Genomic DNA, 23,728 nt, shown 5'->3' on the forward strand with positions numbered 1-23,728 from the left:
TCCGTGCGGCGATCACACTGGATGGGACAGTGCAGCGCTACATGGGGGACACAGACGACAGCGGCTGGTACCACCGCTCCGACACCCCGGGGGCTCAGACCCGCGCTCTGGAGACATCTGTAGGGCTTCACGACGCTGCGCCGGCGGGGATCGACATGATCGAATAACCGAGACGAGTATGAACACTTCGCATCCGAGGTAACCAGGAGATTTGACTTCCAGACACTGGGATATCTACACATACACACAGAGGGAGAGAGAGTGAGGGCCATGCACACACACTCAGCCGCTTTGTAATCACCGTCGTCCCTACGCGTGTGTGTGTTTTCAGTGTCTCCTCCTCCGGGCATGGACTGACCAAATCCCTCTCCGGATGATTTGATGGGGCTGCTCAGAGTCATGATGCCGCCCAAGTTGCAGCTGCTGGCGCTGCTGGCATTCGCAGTGGCCATGTTCTTCCTGGAGAACCAGATCCAGAAGCTGGAGGAGTCCCGGGGAAAGCTCGGTAAGTGCGTTGCGAACCCCCCCCCCCCCCACACACACAAACGTTCATAAGCCTCCCCGCATCCAGACAGGAGCAGACCGCAGAGGGTGTCAGATCACTGGTCAACCCCCCCCCCCCCCCCCCCCCGTTATTGTGCACTTGGGTCAATATTAAGAGGCGGTGTGCAGAGAGAGCAGCTCCTCATCCACCACACATGCCTCATTATGTTGATCAGAGACAATGGCACACACAGGCATGACATGTGGGAGCTGCGTTTCTGAACTTTGCACGACTGTGAAGAGACTGAGATGTTCCCAGTTATTTAATACCTAGAGCATCTGCCTCTCGCCCTAAGCTGTGCAAGGCAGTGTCAGATTGAGGAGGTGCTGTCTTCAGTCTGTGGGGGAGTGTTACTGTAGTGTGTGTGGGTGACTTATTTTCAGACAGAAACAAAGGATTTTCTGGATGAAATACAGGCCCATGTCCACCGGAGGTTTCTAAAGCCCAGTGTGATCCCAGCAGGTGTATTGGTTTCTCATAGATAGATGGATAGATACTAGTTTGATCTGGAGGAAAATTTGGTATTCAAAATCTCCAGTTGAGGTTGAGGAATATTTTGCATTTTCACTTTAAAAATGACTTGAACCGTTAACTGAACCACCGAACAGGTTCAGCTTGCAAATGAAATGAGCTAATGTAGAAATGTATATGATTAAGTGGAGCAGGGTCAGAGACTGGATTCTTGAGTGGGTCTGTAAGGTGGGATGGTCAGTTGAGAATACATTGCAGTAGAAGCACCTTTTTCTGCTTAGAGTAATTCGTAGTAGTATCCTGTATCCTGCAGGTTGGGGACACCATGCTGCTGCAAATCCCCTTCTGCCCCTTTTCCAACTCTTTCCTCTGGTGGAAACGTGGCCGACACTGTGTGTTCAAATATCGTTGCTGAGCAGGGGCTCAGTCCCAATAAAGATCTGGGACATTGCAGGATTATCTCCCCGGTGCCTTCACCACAGTGGGGATTTTTTGAAGGAACAGCAAAGTGAAGCAGGGCACCCTGAGGGTGCAGCCCCTGCACCGCAGGGGTTCACACACCACCCCCTGTTCGATTTTATGAGGGTGAGAGACTGGCCCTAAAGACAGGACAGCTGATAGACTCTGTGCACAGCCGATAGTTGGACATGGTAAAACAGGAAATGCACAGGTGGTGATTAATAACGTGAACCATGGCTGCAGTAAATTCCATTTAGGTGAAGCAGTCCCAGGGTCCTGCAGTTATGTGCACTGGTCCGCTCACATGGTTTACTGGGAATCATCAGTGCAGAAAATGACTTGGGAACTATTTTGATTATCAAGTAATTGTTCTTGTAAATTTACAGGTAAATGTATTTGCTTCTTAACTTCCTCTTCCTTGATAGTAAATATTTGAAAACATATTCCGGGACTGTTGGTTGCACCAGAAAAGGAATTTAAGGGCCAGCCTAACTTGCTAAGGTTGTATTTTTTTTTTACAATTTTTTTACATTGTGTGGACAAATTGAATAATTATTGGTTTAAAACCATCAATCCTGTGGCTTGTAGATAGGCGATCAATAGAAGAGCTTTGTCAAATGGCTAAGACCTGAGGCTGTGTTTTGTCCAGCGCAGATTGTGAATAAAATGATGAACAGTGGTCTTAATTGAATACAGTTTCCCTGCTGAGTTCTCATGTGTTGGAACAGTCTGGAGTCCTGAGTGTATAGATGGCTATATTGGCCTGTGACATGGTTTACTGCTGCTCTAAAGGGCTATACTTTACACTCAGTGAAAACCCAAACTGTGCACTCACCTACATACACACACACACAAAAAGAAAGAGAACCTGAGAGGCCTTTCCCCTGACTGCCCACCACCACGAGAATCTGTTGACTTGGCAGAAAGCGCTGTGATGGATGGATGACCGGGCCGAGCAGACGTCTGTATACTGGAGCTCTGAATTATGTGCTGCATAGCCAAATAGTTGTGACTGAGGCTTTCACAGGCACGATGCTGACAGACAGCCGCAGGCCTGGTCACATAACCAGGTATACGCCTGCTGCAGGTCCATCTGGGCCACAATAAACAATCAGCATGACGACCACAGATGGTGTTCACCCTCCAAATCAAGATATCAACAATAACGCTGATGTGAAAATTAGGAGAGCCACTTAGGGAAGATGCAGTTTGATGCGTCACTTTCCTCTATCATGTTTTTTCACGTGTTCACAAATAACTGCTGTAAGGACCAGGGCTGCACGGTCTCCTCACAGTGTGGGATCCCTATTGCCCGACACGCAGGGTGAATTATTTCCCCTTAATAGGCACCTCCCACAGTGCAGACAAGCTGTGATTTGCTTCCAAGCTAATCGTCACCCTAGGCTTTCACTGAGAAGTCTCCTGCATTACAATCATGCGGTGATGCAGCTGTGTGTCCTACTGTGGGCCTAATCCATTACTCTGACAGTATTTCTCTCCGGCTGCTCACCGGCACTGCTGCCGGCTGGGTCAACAGTAATGCAGTCTGCGGAGGGACGGGAGGATGGATAGACGGATGGAAATGAAGTTCTGTTAATAAAGGGCCAGGAACAGGGGATTCAAGGCCACTTTTCCTGTCAGGGCTGCCATTAACTCTCCCTCTCTCTCAGTTCTGGTAATTTCAGACCCTCACCTTGAAGAATCTCATTCTACTTTATAATAAAGTCAGAGAATTGACATTCCAGCATAACGCTTGGCTGACTTCGAACATGAGACAATCGCCTGTAGTAGAGCAGCAGCAGCAATTTGAACTTCTTTGATCATGTTAAATATCTGTGTTTCTTTGTGTGCAGATTAATTTGACACTGATTCTTTTTATGTACAAAGCTGATGAGCTCAGACAAAAATCTCCCTTCTCCAAAACTGCTATTGCACTATATATATCTTCTTTATCAAATAAATTTGTTCTGTTCTCAAAAACCCTTTAAATTACAGTTTTATAACAGAATTCCATTTAAAAATGTTATAAATCCCTCAAGAGGAAGATCAATAAAAGAAAGAAGTCAAAGCTTGAGACAGATGAACAACAGAGATGAGCAGATGCCAGCGCCCTCTCACACTCGTGGTTTGTTGTTTCCAGTTATTTCCTGCCTGACAGCACATTTATTACACAACCTAGTGTATCACTATTTGTACAACACCTGTCCGTGCTACCTGCTTTTATAGATTCGAGCTATGCTGAAATTATTTCCTCAGGGAGAAACCTTACTTTCATTTGAGGTGTCTCAGCTTTTCTGATGCTTTAAAAACCATGTGAAATAAAATCTGTACTAATAGAGAAAGGTACATTTTCCAATTACTTTTCAGAGAACACGTAATATTTTTTGCCTGGAATCAGGCCGACCAGCTACAAGACTAATCGTGACCATAAAACATTTGATTCGGAACAAAATGTATTATTGGAAAACGAAGAAAAAAGAGGATCAAAACTCTACATAATTATATTAAGAGTGAAGGAACTGCGACTTCCCATACACCATTGCAATTGATCCCTTTCCAATGCCTCCCAGCATGCCTCTTCTTGAATTTAACCGTGTACTGATTTTCACCATCTTGGTTGTTTGACTTTTTAGATTATGGGTATTGTGGGCTTTCACAGGAGCAGTAACTTTGTTTCACAATCTCGTAGCTTTTGGTAAGTCGACCCTGGACGGTTAACATATAACATATTATGGCTGATCATCAAAATCCCCATTCAGAAAGTGAGTTGTGGATTTTTACTTCCTGAACCACGCTGTTGAGCTCTATAGATGGCAGGTTATTCTCGACAGGAGAGCTGGTATATAGAGAGCTGTGTAAATGGACACGTTGCTTATAAAACCGTCACCTCGTGGCCCTTTGCAACAGGAGAAAACGACCCCTTCACCTTTTTTCCCTCTGGCGACCATGTGAGGGCTGCGTGTCGCCCAGCAGGACTCGCATTCAGAGAGTTTTCCCCCCGCTCGGCAACATCATCGTCTTTTAATCTGCTGGCAGTTATTCAGGCTGATTAAAGGAATTCAATATCCATCTGTTGCACGGGGATATTTAGTTCCAGAGGAGAGATGGAAGAAGAGAGATGCTGTTGAATGCAGAAGGAGATGCATGTGCTGTTCAGTGTTTACTGAGCTGTCCCAAGGATTCATTTATTACTTCTCCACAGGCCTGCATTTTTCAATTTGATTTAATTTGTCATGCAAGACACTCGCAGCCTCGAGTCTGCCAGTCTTGCTGCTGTCAATGGACCTCGGGATCTGGTCTGGAATTTGCTCTTGAAAGGAAATCCATCAGCCATTGCCACGTGTGGACATTTGCCCACTTTATACCTTGGAGCTTCCCCCGATGCTGCTCAGACGCCTGCTGCACATCCTTCATCCTGTCTCCGATGAGGCCTGAGCTGCAGTTGTGTATGCATTATTACTTTATCATTGTACCCAAGCATTTACCTGGTCTCTTTAGCTGCTTTCTGACATGCAGTTCCTCCTTATTCTCTCTGGAGGAGGTGCATGTGAAAGCTAAAGTCCAAGTGAGAGGCTCTGGATTACCTGCAGACTTTCTCCCCCTGCCAACTTCCTAGAAAGTCAGGAGAATTCTATGTGTTAACGCAGCAGGGGAGGGGGGGTTGATAATGCTACTAACACATGACAGATGCACAAATGCAGTGACACACACAAAGAAGACACCGACAAAGATGTGAAGAGAGATTGTGGTAATAAGAGCTGACGTCGGTGTCTGGGTGCTGTAAACATGATCACTTGATCTGCTCCTTCTCTCGCCTGAATAACACGGCAGAGGATTTGATGCTGCTGTGACGCATCTGTGCAGGAAACCTCCTGCGGTGGTGGAGGATAAAGTCCGTACCCAATTCTCCGGATTTTAGCCGCAGGTCATGTCTGAAAACGGCTTTCGAGTCATGTATATTTGTCAACTGAGTGTCAACTGGTGTGTGTGGCTGCGGCTGCAGCACCAAATGGTGGCTTTCGTTTCAAGGTAATTGGTGACACATTGGAAGCACTCAACTTAACCGAGGTCTATTTCTTTCCAACTGCACATCTCAACCTCCTGGTGTGAGTCCTCCAGCGTTTCCTCTTCTTGTTGTTGTTCTCTTTTCCATTCTGTTGACCGTGTACTCAGATTCACTGTGAACTCTTAAAACTTCCCCAAGGAACATAAAGGGTGCATGAGTCATTTGCTTTCACTCCGAACGTTGGCATCTGCTAATGTGAGCAGCCGGTAGCGTCTACCGCCAGGACCAGTCCCTCTCTGAAACATGCCATTTGAGTGGCTAATGAAGGGGAGCCCTCTGCGGAGATGGGAGTAGGTGTTGGGGAAGGGATTTGCGGTGGGAGGTGGGAAGGCAGAGTGCTAATGGTCATACAGGGCTTTCAGTGTGTTGTTAGACAATCTCTTGATTGGGACTGAGGATTTATGGCCCTGGACACAAACTTTGTCTGACATGTTCCTGCAAAGGTGGCAACTGGAGCCAGCTATGCACATTTGCTGCTGTAGCAGGATGACAGACGGGCTAATCAGGGGGTTATGGAGGGTTTCACACCCTGGATTTAATTGGAGGATGTTCTAGAAGAACACCCAGCTCCAAAACCCCCCCAGCTAATCTCTATAAACAGATTTTGTATGGGCATTTGTTAAATCTGTTTGCAGGGGGTCAAGATTTTGGGGCTGGAAGCTTTCTTGTTTCCGTTTCCAGTTGGAGCAGACTGAGTTGGTGGGGGAGCTCTGGACAGCTCATGATATATTTGCTTTGTGATAAATCACAAGCAGGTAAACAAACTGTCCTGCATTTATATACACTCTGAGTGCTGGGCCTGTGTGACTTTTCATACCTGCACTTTGAGAAATAGATAAATTGTCTTTCATTCTCCGTGCTCCATTTTATGATCACACAAGCGACACCCTCAAATTTAAACCCTCCGGGGCTCACACGTCGCCATTCCTGTTTAAAGGCTGTGGGTTTTTGACACGTAGTGCAGTGTTTGGTTTTAAATACGCGACAGCAGGTGTCTTCCCATAGTGCTAACTCCGCTCTGCAGAATTACCCGTCTCAGCAGAATTGGCAGGGTTTCTTTTTTCTCTCCCCGCACCGCTCAGCTCCTCCCACTGACAGCGGCCGACAAACCTCTGTCATGATAATCAGTTAAAACGACAGCGCCCTCATCCAGCTCCTTCCGGATCAATTGTTGTAAACAGCTTCTTTATTTGTGTGCACAGTCTCCTTTGTGGTATCCAAATCCTTCTTGTATGCTCACTAACCCCATTGGATGAGCGCCTGAAAGGAGAATATCCACCGCTGGCTTTCGGAAATGAGGTGCTATCGAAAGGAGGAGGAAACGTGGGGGGGAGGAGGTGGTGTTAGAGGAGAAGTAAAGAAATGAAAGAGATGATTTAATTTTCATCGCGAGACGGAAATATTTAAAGCCCCGGCTTGTTAAAATCATATGCTCCTATACAGGAAGGGAAAAAACGGGAATGAGGAGAGCACGCCTGCAGCGATTTTACAACCAATTTCATCAGTGCACAGAGGGATAAAGAAAGGAGGAGAAGCGCCGTCCCACTTCCTCAGCCCCTGGTTCAACTTTGGCTCCTGTTCAACGTAGAGTTGGCTTAAAACTGCCTAGACCTTGTTTTCCTGTAACATGGTGAGCGCCCAGTGCCCTCAGGGATGAACTCTTAACATGGGGATACTACACTGTTATCAGCCAGGCCTCTACATCTCTTCTATCCCTGTCTGTGCTTCTCTTTCTTTCTTTCATTCTTTCTTTCTCTCTACTCCTTGGTTTCTTCCTCCCTTTCCTCAGTGCAAAAGTGTGAGCAGCATTGCCAGATCGCCGGCCTGTAGTTAGACAGAATACAAATTGGTTCATTGCAAACGTGTGTGTGTGTGTGTGTGTGTGTGTGTGTGTGTGTGTGTGTGTGTGTGTGTGTGTGTGTGTGTGTGTGTGTGTGTGTGTGTGTGTGTGTGTGTGTGTGTGTGTGTGTGTGTGTGTGTGTGTGTGTGTGTGTGTGTGTGTGTGTGTGTGTGTGTGTGTGTGTGTGTGTGTGTGTGTGTGTGTGTGTGTGTGTGTGTGTGTGTGTTCTTGCTTGTTAGCATATGTGTACGTGCATGCACCTCATTAAAGAGGTATCTGGGTTGCCTAATATTCAGCTCCCACGCTCAGACTGTCTCCTGCTGAGTGTGGCTCAGTAGATCTGCATCTCTTTCTGTGGCGTTCATGTTTGTTTCCTCAAAGGCTTTCTATCGACCTCTGCTCTGTCAGTTATACTACACAACAGATTGATTGATCAAACAGCTTTTTAGATTTAACTTGAAGTTACAGTATTTATCAGGTTTCCCACCGTTCTCCCTCCGGAGTCACACATGGTTTTATACAGCTGTTATTCACATTCTGTTTATGCAGTAGTCATCCCCGAAACCTGTTAAAAGACTTCAATGGGAAAACAGATGAAATATCCGTTAATATGGCTCTGGCTGTGATGTAGATGCGTCGTATCAAACATATCTTTATCACCTCACAGTCTCTCTGCTCTGGATTATTTGTGACAAGAGAATAACAAACACATTTTTATGAGTAAATCAATTTGAAACGGATTCGTTCTGACAGCCTCACGTAACCTTACACAGAGAGGAATCATCCAAATTCAACCCACGAAGTGATGCTCATCCATACATCCATTATACTGCTCATCCATAACCTCCTGTTTGTTGATGGATCCCTCAGATGGCAATTTTCTGTCCAGACTCGACCGGGCCTGAGAGAAAACTAACTGCGCCTGAACCGAATCTTTTTTTTTTTTCACGGATTACAGGCACGTGTAAAAAAAAAAAAGAGTAAAAGAAAGTAGATAGTCAAGCCCATTTGGTTGAGCCTGACCCAAGCCCAAATTTCCTTCCAATATGTTTGTCCTGCCTGACAAACCATCCAGTCGTTTGTATTCAGGATATTATGATTTCCTTTCAGGGAGGTAGTTGTGTCGAACATCTTTTATTTATAGTCTGTGGTTCAAACCCAGAACATTCTTGCTGGAAAAGTGCAAACCACTGTACCACCATGCCGCCCAAATTTAGCACTTACAGATTTGAAACTGGAAAACTCGGTATTGACCAAGACGATTCTATATTGAAATTTTGGTATCTGGAGAGTAAAAGTGGGGCCTGTTCATCCTACATACTACAACATCCTTACCAGATAGAGAGCCTGCCGATGACAAATATAATACAGATGAAAGAGAAGAACAAGGAGATGAAGGAGCCTGATAATCCTGCTGGGACGACGAGAAGTGATAAGTTGAGCAGAGTGGAGATGCCCCCCCCCCCCCACACACACCACACACTTATCATTAAACATATGAATAGCTGTCGTCTGCTCTGTCTAATAGAGTGTGGAGTTTTCCCCGGACTCCCATACATGCATTATTAATTATCTGTTACAGGGCCCAGAGACACAGAGGGAGAGCCAACATCAGAGATCTGGGTTGTAACTTGCAACCAGATCTGCACTATTACACAAACAGGGTTGTGGGGATGCGATGAGCAGAAGTGAGTCATATTTCCTGGTGGATCCATATGCATTCAGCTACTGTTTCACGTCACTCTCACAGATATCGACTGCAGCATTTTCCAGGCTGTGACAGGCTTCTTCTTCTTCTTTACGACCAGACTTGTGCAGATATTTCCCCCCCTTCGTTTGTAGTGCAAAATGCCTCTGAAAAGCTAATTCCCACTGCTTAGTCATTGACAATCTGTGCCAAGATGAGCTCTGTTCCAATCAAGCGCCTCCCCTTCCCCTCCCCTCCGCAACCTGTCAGACACGCCTTTACTTAACAAGGCAGGGGAATGATGGGATCTGCCATCTGTGTAAATTGTGCCATCATCTCGTCTGATTGGCTGTTTCGGAGGAAGCAGACATGTAGGTAGCCCTCATTTTTACTCTCTCTGTGTTTCTTCAAGACATTATTGCTCACCTGTCAGACGGCTCTCCGCTTTCGATCGCACAAAAGACATATTAGGGGAGAAAGTGTCAGCTTGAACCATGATGATCATCACCTTCATCTACCCCTTATTGTTATCATTAGTACAGAGACATGGCTTGCATTTAGATTTAGAAGGGGAATTATAAATGGGCTGCGTGTGGCTGGATCTTACTGTACTCTAACAGCTTGTATTTTATCTGTAGTTCATGAACTCCTGAAAGCAAAAAGCTGCACCAGCCTGAGCGGTGGCTGACACACTTTCTGAGTCTCTTCTCCAAAAAAAGATCTCGTGTTAACATCCTCCTTCTCTATGTGACGCTCAATTGAGTAATTCTGGTCCCAAGACCCGTACACCCAACCACTTAACCACTTTAAACTGTCTGCTCTGTGTTGCCCTGGTAAGCACTGAAACACAAGTGGTGTCTTCTCCTTATAACCGAGGAATGCTTTGTCGGCATTCTCGAACAAAAACACACTTGTTTTCAACTTGTTTCTCTGTCACGGAGGGAAAAAAGAATTTCCAGGCTTGAGGATGTCATAAGCGTTGCGTGGAAATCTAGCTCATGACCTTAACAACATGCCTTCCCCCCCTCAGTACTTTCCTCACCTTCCTACCTCCTCTCCGCACCTTATTGTAAAAACACACATCCAATGAAAAACTCTTTATGATTTATGGAGCCTAGCAAAGCAGCGCTGCCAAGTTCAGGGCAGGAATTATCACATCGCAGTGCAAACGTTTTATTTATAAGGATCTGCAACGCAGCCCGACATTTTATTTTCTCTAATTCATCTCACCGGGTGCATCTGTTGATTTGAATTTTAACGGTGGAGCTTTTTGTTGCTCGTGTCTGACTTTGATGCAGCACCGTTCCCCATGAGCTTGTTCCCCTCTTATGATAAATTTAAAGGAGAAAACAAATAGAAGCTATTTACATATTTCTTCAGAATTTTTTTTTAATGCTCCTGTTCTGTGCTGTTTGTTGTTAGAGTCAATTTATTCAGGTGGATTAACACAAGGAGCCGATTTCCGTAAATTAGAAAATCTAATGAATTGGTCTCTTAAAAGGTCTAAGAAACAATTATTTCAATTATTGTCTAATTCATTTTCCTTGATGGATGTTAGTGTCTCAAAATGCTGTGAAAACTCTGATAGGATAACGTGATGTCTTCATACTCCACATGTCTCAATTCAATTAGTTTGCTTATTCAGAGTATTTTTTTATTTTTTTTTATTTGCCTTTATTTAACCAGGTCGGAGTATGACCTTGCTCCGGTTAAAGGTAATCAGAAAATGTCATTTAAATGGCAGTGTCTGATTCCGAATATTCTCTTAATGTAGTTAAAATCAGAATATTGGTTTCCAGTTAAACATCTCCAATGTCCCAGTTTAAAATATTATTAAACAGAGGAAAGAGCAATGTTCTCAGATGTAAGAAGCTGGAAATGTATGTTTGGACCTAGTGTCAAAACCTAGTTTTAAGAGCTTTAGTATATTGGAGTCTATTGGGGAAAGTATTGGCACCAGTGCTGATCTTAGTGTGCGGATCTGGTGTCTGCCACAATGTGATAAATCAATTTTAAATACAGTTTGATGAATCATCTTCTGCACGAATGTCTGATGAGAGATGAAGTTGGAGTCTGTGTTCGCATTGATGAAGAAAATGATTCACTTGATGAGCCTCAGTTCTCAGCACTTGTACATGATTTGACCACAACACAAATCTGTCGACAGGGAAGCACAATGGATACATCTCAGTATTCTACCATATGGGAGGGAACAGATAACTAGTCTGGGTCGTAACAAGACCACAATTGTTTCCTTAAGAATGAGACTGACTCAGGGTTCATCTTAACCCAAAGCTAGAAACAGGACTCCTTGCACAAAATCTAACATCTAATCTAATGCTTTTCACTTATTCCTTTTTCCCAAACACAGTATTAAAAGTATTTGAATATGTATTAGCCGCTTATTCCTCGACACAGTTTCCTCGACAATGCCTTTATACAATTCAGTCTTTCCACTAGTTGAATCCCTGAGTTTTTTTCATTGCCACAACATTCCCAGGCCTCCCTTAGGACTCGCATAGAAATTATCCCAGTGAGCTCCAAACAGAGGGATGTAACAACTTTAAATGTGCACTGGTAGTAGTATCAAATGTGTACTCTGTGTTGGCAGATATCTTAAATGGAGGCATTGAAAATCAGGAGAGAAAACGTTAGATTGGTGCTTAGTTATAAATATTAAAAAGTGTTGAAAAGGCTAGATGGTGTTGTTCTGGCTTTAACGATACATGTTATTAATGATTAATGATATTAATGAAGCTGCTGTGTGTATTGCCAGATGTGTCAAAGTTAAATGTTTAGGTGAGACAAGTTTTAAACTTTTACCCCAGGCCCCAGGTTAACAGTGCCTTGCTCCAGCGCTTCCAAACGGTCCTCATCACTTCCCATCTGAACTCAGACCTGTCTGGTCCTCTTCCTCCTCTCCCTCCACTCCCCCACCCTCTCCCCTCTCTCTCCCAGCTGTACTGGGGATTGAATGAGACCTTTCATTGAGCGTCAATGTCACACTTGTGTGTCAAAGCCAGTGGGAAAAAATGCCTCAGCTTTAGCCACGACTCCTCCTTTCAAAAAATGACTCACCTCAACAATTGCAATTTGAATCGAATCAAATGTTTCCATCTTCCTCTTGAATGAGTGTAAATCGGAAATACTGCATGCAGCTGGAAAGTGCATGAATGTCTACTGAAACGTTTAAGGAGAGTTGTCTACTATCTGAGTTTTTTTTTACACTGAGCTTGTTTGAAAGCTCTGAAAAGGTTTTTAAATGTACCAGACACCTTCAGAATCACATCATGGAAGCGCTCTCGTTTATCTGTCCCCTTCCTCAGTTCTCTGCAGCTGCCGGCAGCGCTTACAAGATTCCTCTTACAGGATGTTTCCTCTTCCTTGTAATCACCTAAATGACAATGTTCGTGCAAGTTCTGCTCTGTGTAGTCCGGCCCAAAACTTCCCGCCAGCCCGACTTTCATCCATTTCCTCCGATGATCCACTCTCAGATAAACAAATCCAAAGACTGAATTAGAATAATTAGAAATGTGATGGCGGCATGGCGCACAGTCCATACAAATGTCTGGTTGGTGCTGCAGTGGCACGTAACTGTCCCCCTCGGAAACTTGGCACTGCAAAACAGCGAGCGTCCAAGACTATATAGAGAGGAGAGGCAGAAGCAGCAGGCAAACTCGATTTTTATACAGCAGCAACCGAGATCTCCTCCCTGTCATCCTTCATTGATTTTGCAATCCAGTGGCATCCAAGCAGAACCATACAAGCCGTACACCTCAGTCTGCCGCTGATAGCCAATCTCTATTACCCACCTAGGCCAAGGCTTTGGTTCGAGGGGCTAGCCCGTTCGGGGGAAGCCGAGAGACAGGCGAGAGCTCCTACTGGCGGATCGGAGCAATGATGGATTTATGAGCAGCTTGGAGAACGGATCATCTTCCCTCCCCCCCTCGCTTTTATTATCCCATCAGATCTGACGTGATGGCAATAATACACGAAGGCCTGTCACATTTTGCAGATCTGGCAGTGAATATGAATGATGATTTCAAATGCTCGCGTCTAATCAGCCGCGAAATTGCCTCAGTAAATATGTTGAACTACCAGTGCTCTGTCTTCCTGCTGTCTCTCACTCTGAATGGAACTCGGAGTAATAGGCTTGTAGTTGTCACAATGTTTAAGACCCGTGTTGGCTTCACGGTTCATAATTAGCTTTTAATGCACAGAGACAGCTAGAGGGGAGAAAACCGACGGAAATGAGGAATGAAAAGAGGCTTGTTGTGTGGCCATAGTAATTCGGGCTTTTGTTCTCTAATTAAATGACCTCATAAGGGAGCGCTAGCTTAAGTTTGTATGTGTGGCGCCCTCTGATATGGAGGTCTGTGCCAAGAGTGTTCAGTGCCGCAATGAATAGGGCGTCCCCTACAAAGCCTAAGAAGCCCTCTCTGTGCCCGCTCGGCCTCCTTGTTGGTTGTTGGAAATTTGGCACCATGTCTCCAACAAGTGGTTTCTGGGTCCCTTCGCATAGTTCAGGACGTTGTCGTTAAGGACACGGTCGCTCCCGGTCTTTTCTCCCTCCCTCCCACCTCTTTGAAAAGAAATTGAAAGACTGGCAGTCTTCTTTCAAAGCTGCTCCGCACTAAAGATTACTTATTGTGTTTATGCCACAGTAAAACAAAAGAAATACATGAGGATGTTTTGTGCTATATACATGTCAGCCTTTTCAAAAAATATATGTTTATAGTTCAATATAAGATGTGATATTAAAGTCACTCAAAGTTGAACCTTATTAATTGAGGTTTAATGGTAGTTCTCCATTTCCAGAACGGGCAGACAATGTTGTGTTGCTCTAAGACCCTATCGCTCACAGTGAGAAGAACCTGATTGAGGGTCTTAAAGAGCCTGCTCTAAACACACCTGCCACTACATACCAGACCAGATGCACCTAGTATGTATGATCTGCATTGTCACTGGTTGCAGTTTACTCTTTCATCTAGTCTGCCACTGTACTAATCCTAAAAGGACATTTGAGCTGAGGCGATAAAGTTCCAACATAGCAACTGTTATTGCTGTTGTTGTTGGCTAATGCATGCTTCGGACGGACGCGCGAAGGCATGGCTCCATTACAGTTGTCCTGCATGCTGACAGCCTGCGCTTATTACAGCCACATGGCGCGTCTCCACGCCATCAGTCCGGAGCAGCCGGCGCGAGCGTGGGGAAGCGGCAGGGCCCTGTCCGTAACCAGATCCAGCTTTGATGACTGGAACATAAACAGCTGCTCAGGAGAGTGTAAGAGAGAGGGGAGGGGGGAATAAGAGTACTTCTGTAAGAGTGTTGTTGTGTGTATGGCCCGTGTTCGCACAAGCGAAAGCGAAGGCGGCAGAATCACAGATGACATCTTAATTGGCCTGTGGTGCCAGATGCCAGGCTCCAAATCCAGGCCAGGCCAGGCCAGGCCAGGCCAGCCCAGGCTGAAACAGTGTCTCAGTAGCCTGGCAGGGCTTTCAGCAGGGTTTTAGGAGCCCGCTGGCTTCGCTGAAAGCTCCCACGGGTATTAGGTGCTCTAGTGTTGTGCTGCCTCCTGTCTTCACCCCCTCTCTCTCTCTTCTCTCCACCCTTCCTGTGGAGCGCTCTGAGGCATTGTCAACACCAGTCAATCTAAGGCAAATTCAGACGAAGAAAAAGCCAGAGGGCGACAAAAGGCTGGGGCGTCTTTGTGTTTGAATCTATTCTTCACACTGAGGCCCTGAAGTCGGGCGCTCTCTGCAGCTTCACACAGTGGTAGATTGAGATGCCCCCCCCCCCCCCCCCCCTCACACACACACACCACTGCTAAACACAGCCCTCCGCCCTCCTCATTTATAGCGTATTGAAGTAAATGCCCCCCTTAGCTATCAAATAACTGTTGCCGTCTAACTACCGACCTCTAACCCCCAAGCATGTCACCTCTCACTCTTCACCTTGTCACCCCCTTTGACATGTGATTCTTTTCCCCCACAGGAGCAGAAAACCCGGTTAGATTATAAATCCTCCCACATAATATCTGGAGGCACAGAAGACGTGAACTCGCCCACTTGATGGTGCATTTGATTCAAGACACTCAAATCTGTAGTCAGAATAAGGAGAGGCAAAGTAAAGTTTGGGGGCTGATGTTAAAGCTGAATCTGATTAGCGAACAAGAGATGTGGTACCGCAGCGTGAAATAGGCTGCTCGCGAGATGATTAACTAATATTCCTGTTTGACATTATTCTTTATCGTGGATGTGAAGCGGGAAAAGAGTTTTGGCTTTCCGCTCTTCAAAAAAGAGATGAAATGTACATCGAATTATAATGAAGTTTCAGTCGAGTCTCTCATGCTGGCATTTCCTCTTACAAGGACGAAATGATAGGATTCAAGGTCTAAGTGGATGAAGGTTTAAGTCTAAGAGTCTTCGTAGCAGGTTTCAAATATGCAGCGGTGTGCTACTGGAACATAGTTATGAGACATGTTAAACATTGACCAGTATATAAACTTAAGTCGAGGGAGGTAAGAGGGTCGGGCTCTAGCTTTGAAAACCCCTGGGACACCTAAGAGTTCAACTTTCTTGCCCTCCTTCTTCAGTTCAACATTAGTATGTAATATTTTACAGTAGTTTTTTTTATTCCCTTATTCTCCAGGGAGGTCAGAGGTCATATTCAGCACTCCTGGAGCTGGTTGGCACCCAACTCCCTGAAGGCCGTTTCAGCTTCCTCTTCTTTCTCGCAGCCAACTCTCTTAAAAACCTTGTGCCGTGTGTCCTGAACTCACCTCTATCCGATTTCCTGTTGTCCCCTTCCAGAACGAGCCATCGCAAGACACGAGGTACGAGAGATCGAGCAGCGGCACACGCAGGACAACCTGCGGGAACGGGACTCGTCGGCCTCGTCGCAATCAGCCGTCGATGAAGACGATTTGGTCATCATCTACAACCGCGTGCCCAAGACGGCCAGCACCTCCTTCACCAACATCGCCTACGACCTGTGCGGGAAGAACCACTACCACGTGCTGCACATCAACACGACCAAGAACAACCCGGTCATGTCCATACAGGACCAGGTCAGAGCGATTTCTAGCTCTTGCAGTCTTCTCAATTATTTTCACTAGTTTATAAACTGTGTGTATTGAGTTATGATTATTTTCATTTGTCCAGGTACGGTTTGTAAAGAATGTGACTGAATGGAGGGAAATGAAACCGGCCTTCTACCACGGACATGTCTCCTTCCTGGACTTCACCAAGTAAAGACATATTTATTAAGCATGTTTATACCTTAAATGGCTTTGTGCAGTTGACTCCATCTTGTGGTCATTTAAAGTTCTTCACCTACACAGTGTAATGTTAGGATCAGAGTGCAGGAGTGGGTTTAACATTGCTTTCACTGAAAGTCAGAATGCTTCAATATTTACAGCAATTTATTTGAATGATTATAAACCTGTTATCTGTGTGTTGATTGTTTTTTTCTCACCCAATCTCGTTGATTTCAGGTTTGGGGTGAAGAGGAAGCCGATCTATATAAACGTGATCCGGGACCCCATTGAAAGGCTGGTGTCCTATTATTACTTCTTACGTTTCGGGGACGACTACCGCCCCGGCCTGAGACGCAGGAAACAAGGAGACAAGAAGGTTCAAACCCATAAATAATATTTTTCATTGATTGTGTCTTTAAACCATAGTCAGTGCCCATGTGAGCAGTGAAAGTTGACATTATGAGATCCCTTCTTAAAAAGCTGTCAATGTAACTGACGCGGGACAAAATCTGCTGTCTGTTTTATGTCCTCAAATATTGACACAAAGATGGAATTTCTCACTCAAGCACTGAAACTGAAGAAGAGGCTTCATTGATTTGAATAACACAGAATACTGAAGGCTCATCTTGGCTCCAAGTAAACTTTGGAATACTTAGTTTCTACAAAACGCGGACTGTAGATCTCGTTCCCCATCTCATCAAACACAGATAGAAGAGTCCAGAAAGAGAGGATCTCAATTTGAACATTATCCCAGAAAGCAAAACCCTTATCAGTGCTCACAAAGGAAGCCTGACTATTTTATTCCGACAGCCTTGAATCTTTGACCCATTAATTTATTCTACAATTTAATGTTTTCTTCAAATGCTCATGCACTGCCTTTTTCCTTTCAGACATTTGATGAATGTGTATCTGCCGGCGGCTCAGACTGTGCCCCCGAGAAGCTCTGGCTCCAGATTCCTTTTTTCTGCGGTCACTACTCTGAATGCTGGTGCGTACCGAAACACCTCACACTTATTCACATGCACACAGCGTGTTGAACAGGCACATCACATCTTTTTTATTGAAATTTGAATTAAAGAAGGAAACCTTGATCCTTCTTCACTCCTGTTTCTTCCTATGTTTTAAAGGATAAGTCTTGTGATATTTCAACCCAAACCAACAATGAATAGATTCTACTATTTTTTTATGTAACCAAAGCTTGATATCCAGTAACTTATGTCTCCGTGCCAACAGGTCACTTAACTAAAAAGAAATGTACAGTATGAACCACACACATTTTCACATAGTTTTCTTGTAATAGTCCCAGAGGATCTACATTTGGGGTTTTACCTTTTACATTTTATAATAATAAAAGTTAAGTAATCATTCGTGGGTGAATACGTCTTTATTGATTAGGTTATTTCAGCCCTTTTCAGTCTTGTTTACTCAGTTGAGCTGTAAAACAGGAATCTAGTTGAGCTGTGGAGTCATACGGTTTTCAAACGAGTTACATATCGTGGAAGTTTCAACGCATTTGTCCTGCTTTTGACTCGAACTGAGCAATACATCAATAATTATTATTATTAATTATTGCCTTCGGGCAGTTAAAACAGGAGGATTTCTGTATTAGTTTTGTTTCACGTGTGCCACGTTAAATCTCATACTCTTCTATCCCTTCTGCTTAACATCCTCTCAAGGACTCTGATATCTCTTTGCCGTGATCTGTTCTCTCTACATGATGATCTGTATCAATCTCTCGCTCTCTGCCTTTACTCATCCCTGTCAGTCTCCTTCACGTCTCCCAGACTCTGCCCTCCGTCTTTTAACCAGCCGCCCTTCAGAAGCAGGGGACTGACAGATAGTACTGAGTGTAAAGCGGCAGCGGAAGTACCTTGAAAACATTAAATAAATATTGAAGACACTGGATAAAGGGGCTGCCAGTCCCCTAATGCTTTGCCAAAAAGTTGCTTGATAGGTTTAAATAATCCCCTTCCTCCCTTAATTTCTGATCATGATCACACCGGCCACCTCCATTCCATTGTTTTCTTTCCCATATCATCCTGTCGTTCTGCGCGGTCCTCTGCTCTGCTCTGTTTCTCCTGTTGTTTTATCCATCTATGGACACAGTTTCCATCGCACATCTAACTCAACCGTTCTGTTTTTGTTCCCTTCTGCTCCTTTGCTACTCCTCTCTTAAAACCATTTCTTCCCTCCACTTCTGCTCTTTTAAAGTGCTGTGAGCAGACTAGCAAGAAAGAGAACGGTTTACAGCGTCCACTTTCTGTTTGCAGGAACGTGGGCAGCCAGTGGGCTCTGGAGCAGGCGAAATACAACCTGGTAAACGAGTACATGCTGGTCGGCGTGACGGAGGAGCTGGAGGACTTTGTCATGATGCTGGAGGCTGCGCTGCCACGCTTCTTCAGAGGAGCCACTGACCTGTACAAAACAGGTGCCATGTCCGCTAAATGGATATAAACTAGTTGTTGTCGCCCTGTTTATTCTGCTTCCCCTCGGCAATATTGTAAACGCTGCAAGGCAACATAATGACTCACTCACTTAGAAAACGTGTGTGTGTGTGTGTGTGTGTGTGTATTATTTGCTCCCCTGAGGATTGAATTGTGATCAATACGCAGTCGTCCCTCTCTCTGATTAGGATACAGATTAGTCACAGCGAGTGCAGCCGGGATGAATAATGGATAAAAAGAAGAATTAAATCCTGAGTAATATATGCAGATACACTATGACTCAACTACAAGATTCATAAACTTTAGCAGCAGATGAGCTCAATGACTCAAATTAATCTGGTATTCTGAACTGAATTTCAGAAGTAAAGAATGCTCTTTCTTAACCCCTCCAAAAAAACAAGAGGATAAATAAATTAGAACTCTGATCTTTGTAGTCGGACTTGTACCTTTGCATGGGCTTGGTTGATGTTTGCCGATTACTTATTTATTAGCAGGGTTGTCAGGTTGCTGAGTGTTCTCTCACTGCAAGATTTAAGAGATGCGCTTGCCTTTTATTTTGAAGATAAATCTGAACAGACATAAATACACTGTGGACCCCATCATACAGGATTTATGTAGTGGATTTTATTCCACTACACACATGAGTGGATATATGTAATTTCTACTCTTCTACATATAATTCAATGCCTCCTGCAGCACCAGCAGCATCATTGGGGAACAAATGCATATAATGAATTATTAAATAAAATAACAATACTACTGTGTTTTCAGTACCATCATCTGCAGCATTTTGTTTATTAACGTTACAGTCTGTAATATTCTTTTAAACCGAGTATACAATAGGAACATTGAATGGTATAGACATCTATTGCATTAGGAAATAAGCTGCTATCAGCAAGTTCTTTACTTTCATTACATTTAAAAGCAAGTACTTACTTACCATAACTAAGTTATTGTGGTATTCGTGCTTTCACTTATTAACATGTGGTAAGTTTATTTTAGGATGCTACAATGACAGTTCCTTGTTGTTGATTTATATCAGGTATAGATAGAATCAATATGTTTTAAGGTTTGCTGTGAAAAGTGTCAATTACATTTTTTATAATATAGCAATGCAATTATTATATCCTCTGTTGAATTAAACATTTTGATCATATGTGCTTATACAAGTATACAAATCTTTAACCTCCTTCTCTCCTCATCACAGGAAAGAAATCCCACCTGAGGAAGACCAGCGAAAAGAAGCCGCCCACGAGGGAGTCCATCGCCAAGCTGCAGCAGTCGGCCATCTGGAAGATGGAGAACGAGTTCTATGAGTTTGCACTGGAGCAGTTCCAGTTTGTCCGGGCACATGCTGTCAGAGAAAAGGACGGGGAACTCTACCTGCTGGCACAGAACTTCTTCTATGAGAAAATCTACCCCAAAAACTAAGAGACATAGGTCAAACAGAGGATCTAAGGAGAAGGACGGATTCTTTGTGCAGACTCAGATGTTCAGTCTGGGACTAAAGAGAAGAAGGAAAGGGAGAGTGAGTGTAACAGACTACTGATGAGTAATGTGGCTGGTTTGTGTGTGACTGAGCTGCAGGAACAGGCTGCCTGTGACGCAGCGATCGGACAGCTCTGTTTTTTCACATCTGTGCCAGCAAACTGGATGAAGAGCTCGCGTCTTGTCAGCAGGTGGTGTTCCCAGAAGCCTGCAGGCCTCCAATCCCTTCCACTTCCATGTCAAAGGTCATCCAAGCAGAGTGAGCCTCCGCTGGCACATGGTCGGGGGGACGTTTTCACGCTCAGCTGATCGGATGTCGACTATGTTTGGCTTCACCACTCTGGTCCTGACGAACATTTCCATTGGCTCTGTTGTGTTTAGTTGTATTTTAACACTTTACTATGGTCGTCTTTTGTATGTAAAGAACATTTTTCAAGATGAAACTTCATCGTCATGCCTCACCACCACCACTACTAACTTAAAGAGATTTTCAGTGTGAGAAACTGACTTCTGTGCTGTATTATTGGACTTCAGTGAGAACTTTTGAGGTTTTTATGAAATAAAAATCCTGTGACCATGGACTACTCATTGAGGCAAGTGTGTGTTTTGTTAGATAACTCTTGTGTTGTCAATATTTGCCCAGAGCCTTTTTCTGGGCTACGTGGAATCTTTTTTCCACTTGATATTATTGACGTGTGTAAGAACACAAAGTTGGAGATGATGCTGCTGTAATTATTTACTACAGATTCATTTCCAAGTTGAATGCTCAAGCTACTATATTTAACCTTTCTTTTCCTACTTCGAAAACCTTATTCAAGGTAACATTGGGCATATTATCAATTTGTAAATATCTCTCAGCTCCTTCGTTTCACTTCTAGTTTGCATTTCATTCAGTTTTGACATTTTATGTAAAACCAGACAGACATTGTTGTGCACCAATATAATTCTATGCTGCTTTAAGGATTAGTCATTATGGAAAATATATTTATTTACTTTCTTGTCAAGAGTGCGATGCAAAGTTCTCGTATCAGTCTTTTGAGTATAACATTATAAGCATTAACTCTTTAGCTGAGCTAACAGCCTGCAGCATTAATACCTACACCAAGGAGGTTAGGTTTTCACTCCTGTCCAATTTGTTTGTTTGGCTGTTAGTTAGCAGCATTACACAGAAACATCCCTCCATAAATAATGTGGTATAGGTCTGCGAAGAACCCATTACATTTGTGTGCAGAGAACAATCTTTGTTGATGAAATAACATCAAACCCATCTAGGAACTCATTTTTACAAGTGTATGAAATTTGGGACTGCTTGACTGAATGTAAGGGGACTTTTGGGCTTTTGTCTGAGCAGTTGTCCACATAAAAGGAGTTGGCAAGGTTGGTTATAATTTGCTTTTGATGTTTCATCTCCTTTTTTTCTATGGTTGGGTTTATCTTTATTTTTATCCATAACAATGGAAAAAGTCACCTGTCTGATCATTAATGTTGAATGGTGTGAAGGCAGAAGTATTTGTTCATGGGGAGGAGCTCCTCTAACTTTCACACCACAGTATTTTCACAAATCGATAAATATATCCTCAGTTTCCTCTGAGAACATACTGTAGATTATACTGTAGATTACTGCTTAGTTGTGTGCCTTCTCTATGCTTGATTCTACTTGTGTTGCAGCTTTGTTTGATGGAACATAAAAAAAAATGGCTGCACTGGCTGTTGTCATCCATTGATTGCCAAACAAATACACAGAAAATTGGAAAAAAAAATCTGTCACAGCAGCTTGTGTGTTTCTTAACTCAATGGAAATGGTTGTGCATCATCACCATCACCAGGTAGAAGGGAGCAGGGAACGGTAAAGTCAGATAAAATGGTTTCAGTGAAAATTAAAGCTGGATTATTGCAGCGCTGGCTTCCTGCAGAGGGAGATAAAGAGCTGCCAGGACCTGCTACCTCTGACTGAGTTGGGTGTGTATCCATTTCCACATCCTTTCCTCTCTGCATCCCCCCACATCATCTTTTCACTGTTTGATAAACTGATTACAGAGCCATGTGTGTATGACTTCATATAACATATCTAAATGTCTTCCTGTATTTTAGCCACTCTAAAACATATATCATCAACATGTTCTCCTGTTGTGGTCTTCCCTATGTTGCTCCTGAGGAATATACATGGAGGAATACAGGTGAGGTGAATTGAGAGTAGTCACCAGAGGCCAGAGAAAGTTTATATGAGTCAATGGTGCCGCTCTGTGTTACTTATCACTGCCCTCACATAATCCCTGGACAGCCTCATCCCCATTAATCTCAAAACAGTTTTCCACTTACAGCTTCCTGGTTTTGGCCCTCTGAACCAGATAAACATGGAGGGATTCAGTACCTCTCCTCTGGATCCTCGGTTAAAGGCCTCCTTTTTAAAGTCTCACATTAGGGTCTGGAACTGAGCATTAATACCTCTCAGGCCTTTTATGAGGGAATAACAGGAATCATCCAACATGGCTGCTACCGAAAACTGTCTGAACAGCCACACTGCACATCACAGCTCTAGGAGGTTATTTATACATATGTGGCTTCCATTATATATTGATATAAATAACTCTTATTCCGTCAGGTAGAATGTCATGAGCTAGTAAACTGCCCAAAATGATTTCCCAGCACAACTGGCATCCACCCTCCTAGTGTGTAAAACTACCTGGGAACCAATTCTATGATACTTTTATAGTATCAAAGTACTTCAACAGTAAACCGCCACTCCTGTGGATCCCTTGAGTGTGTGTGGGGTTGTAAAGCCTCAGATCTGGTTAAATTCTGCTAAACCTCACATGACCCACTACTCAGTTTTTTTTTTCTTCACTTGGATGTTTGACCTTGACATTGCACAATGATGAATGTGCTGAGGTTGACACTTTCACATTCATCTGCTGCAGGGTTCTCTGGTTGTCCGTTCAACGTGTGCACTGTGTTTCTGAGGCGGATGGTGTCTCATCACAAATCATTTGAAAGCCAATTGTGATTCAATATAAGGTAATTCATCTTTCTTGGGAAATGGTATCAGACAAAAAAATGTTCACTGAATAGTATTTTTATTTGTGTTAAAACATGCCGTCAAGTAGTTTAGTGGGTCTATTGTGGGTAATCATATACCCACAGATCAATATAGTGTTTACTCAACTGAAATAGAACAGGGAAAAAAGAAAGATAACATCGATGTGAATGTCTCTGATAAAGTCAGATATTAACAGATCATTTCCATGACTTCTTCCCACACAACTACACCACCACACCCGTCCAGTACAGGCTGTGAATGTTGTTGACAGACTGCACTGATCTACATTTGAAACTCAGCACCATAACATCTTGTCTGGAGCACCTGTCCCCTGTCAGTCCCTGGAGGACGTCACCTCGGGGACAGAAAAAACAAAGTGGCTCTCCTCATGGATTTAAACAGGAGCACATAATTCATTCATGTTTCTCAACAAG

At 43.8% G+C, this 23,728-nt stretch overlaps 1 protein-coding gene across 1 annotated transcript; it reads left to right on the top strand.

Moving 5' to 3' along the window:
- Position 1: 1 nt before the first annotated feature.
- hs2st1a (heparan sulfate 2-O-sulfotransferase 1a) lies at positions 2 to 20,841 on the top strand. Its single transcript, XM_062404146.1, has 8 exons — positions 2 to 198; positions 332 to 505; positions 15,880 to 16,136; positions 16,231 to 16,316; positions 16,563 to 16,701; positions 17,216 to 17,313; positions 18,596 to 18,753; positions 19,977 to 20,841. The coding sequence occupies exons 2-8, from the start codon at positions 382 to 384 to the stop codon at positions 20,198 to 20,200; spliced, it is 1,086 nt and encodes a 361-aa protein (XP_062260130.1). The 5' UTR covers positions 2 to 198; positions 332 to 381; the 3' UTR covers positions 20,201 to 20,841.
- Positions 20,842 to 23,728: the final 2,887 nt, after the last annotated feature.

The sequence above is a fragment of the Platichthys flesus genome, chromosome 14 (assembly GCF_949316205.1).
Source record: "Platichthys flesus chromosome 14, fPlaFle2.1, whole genome shotgun sequence".
NCBI classification, from domain to species: Eukaryota; Metazoa; Chordata; class Actinopteri; order Pleuronectiformes; family Pleuronectidae; genus Platichthys; species Platichthys flesus.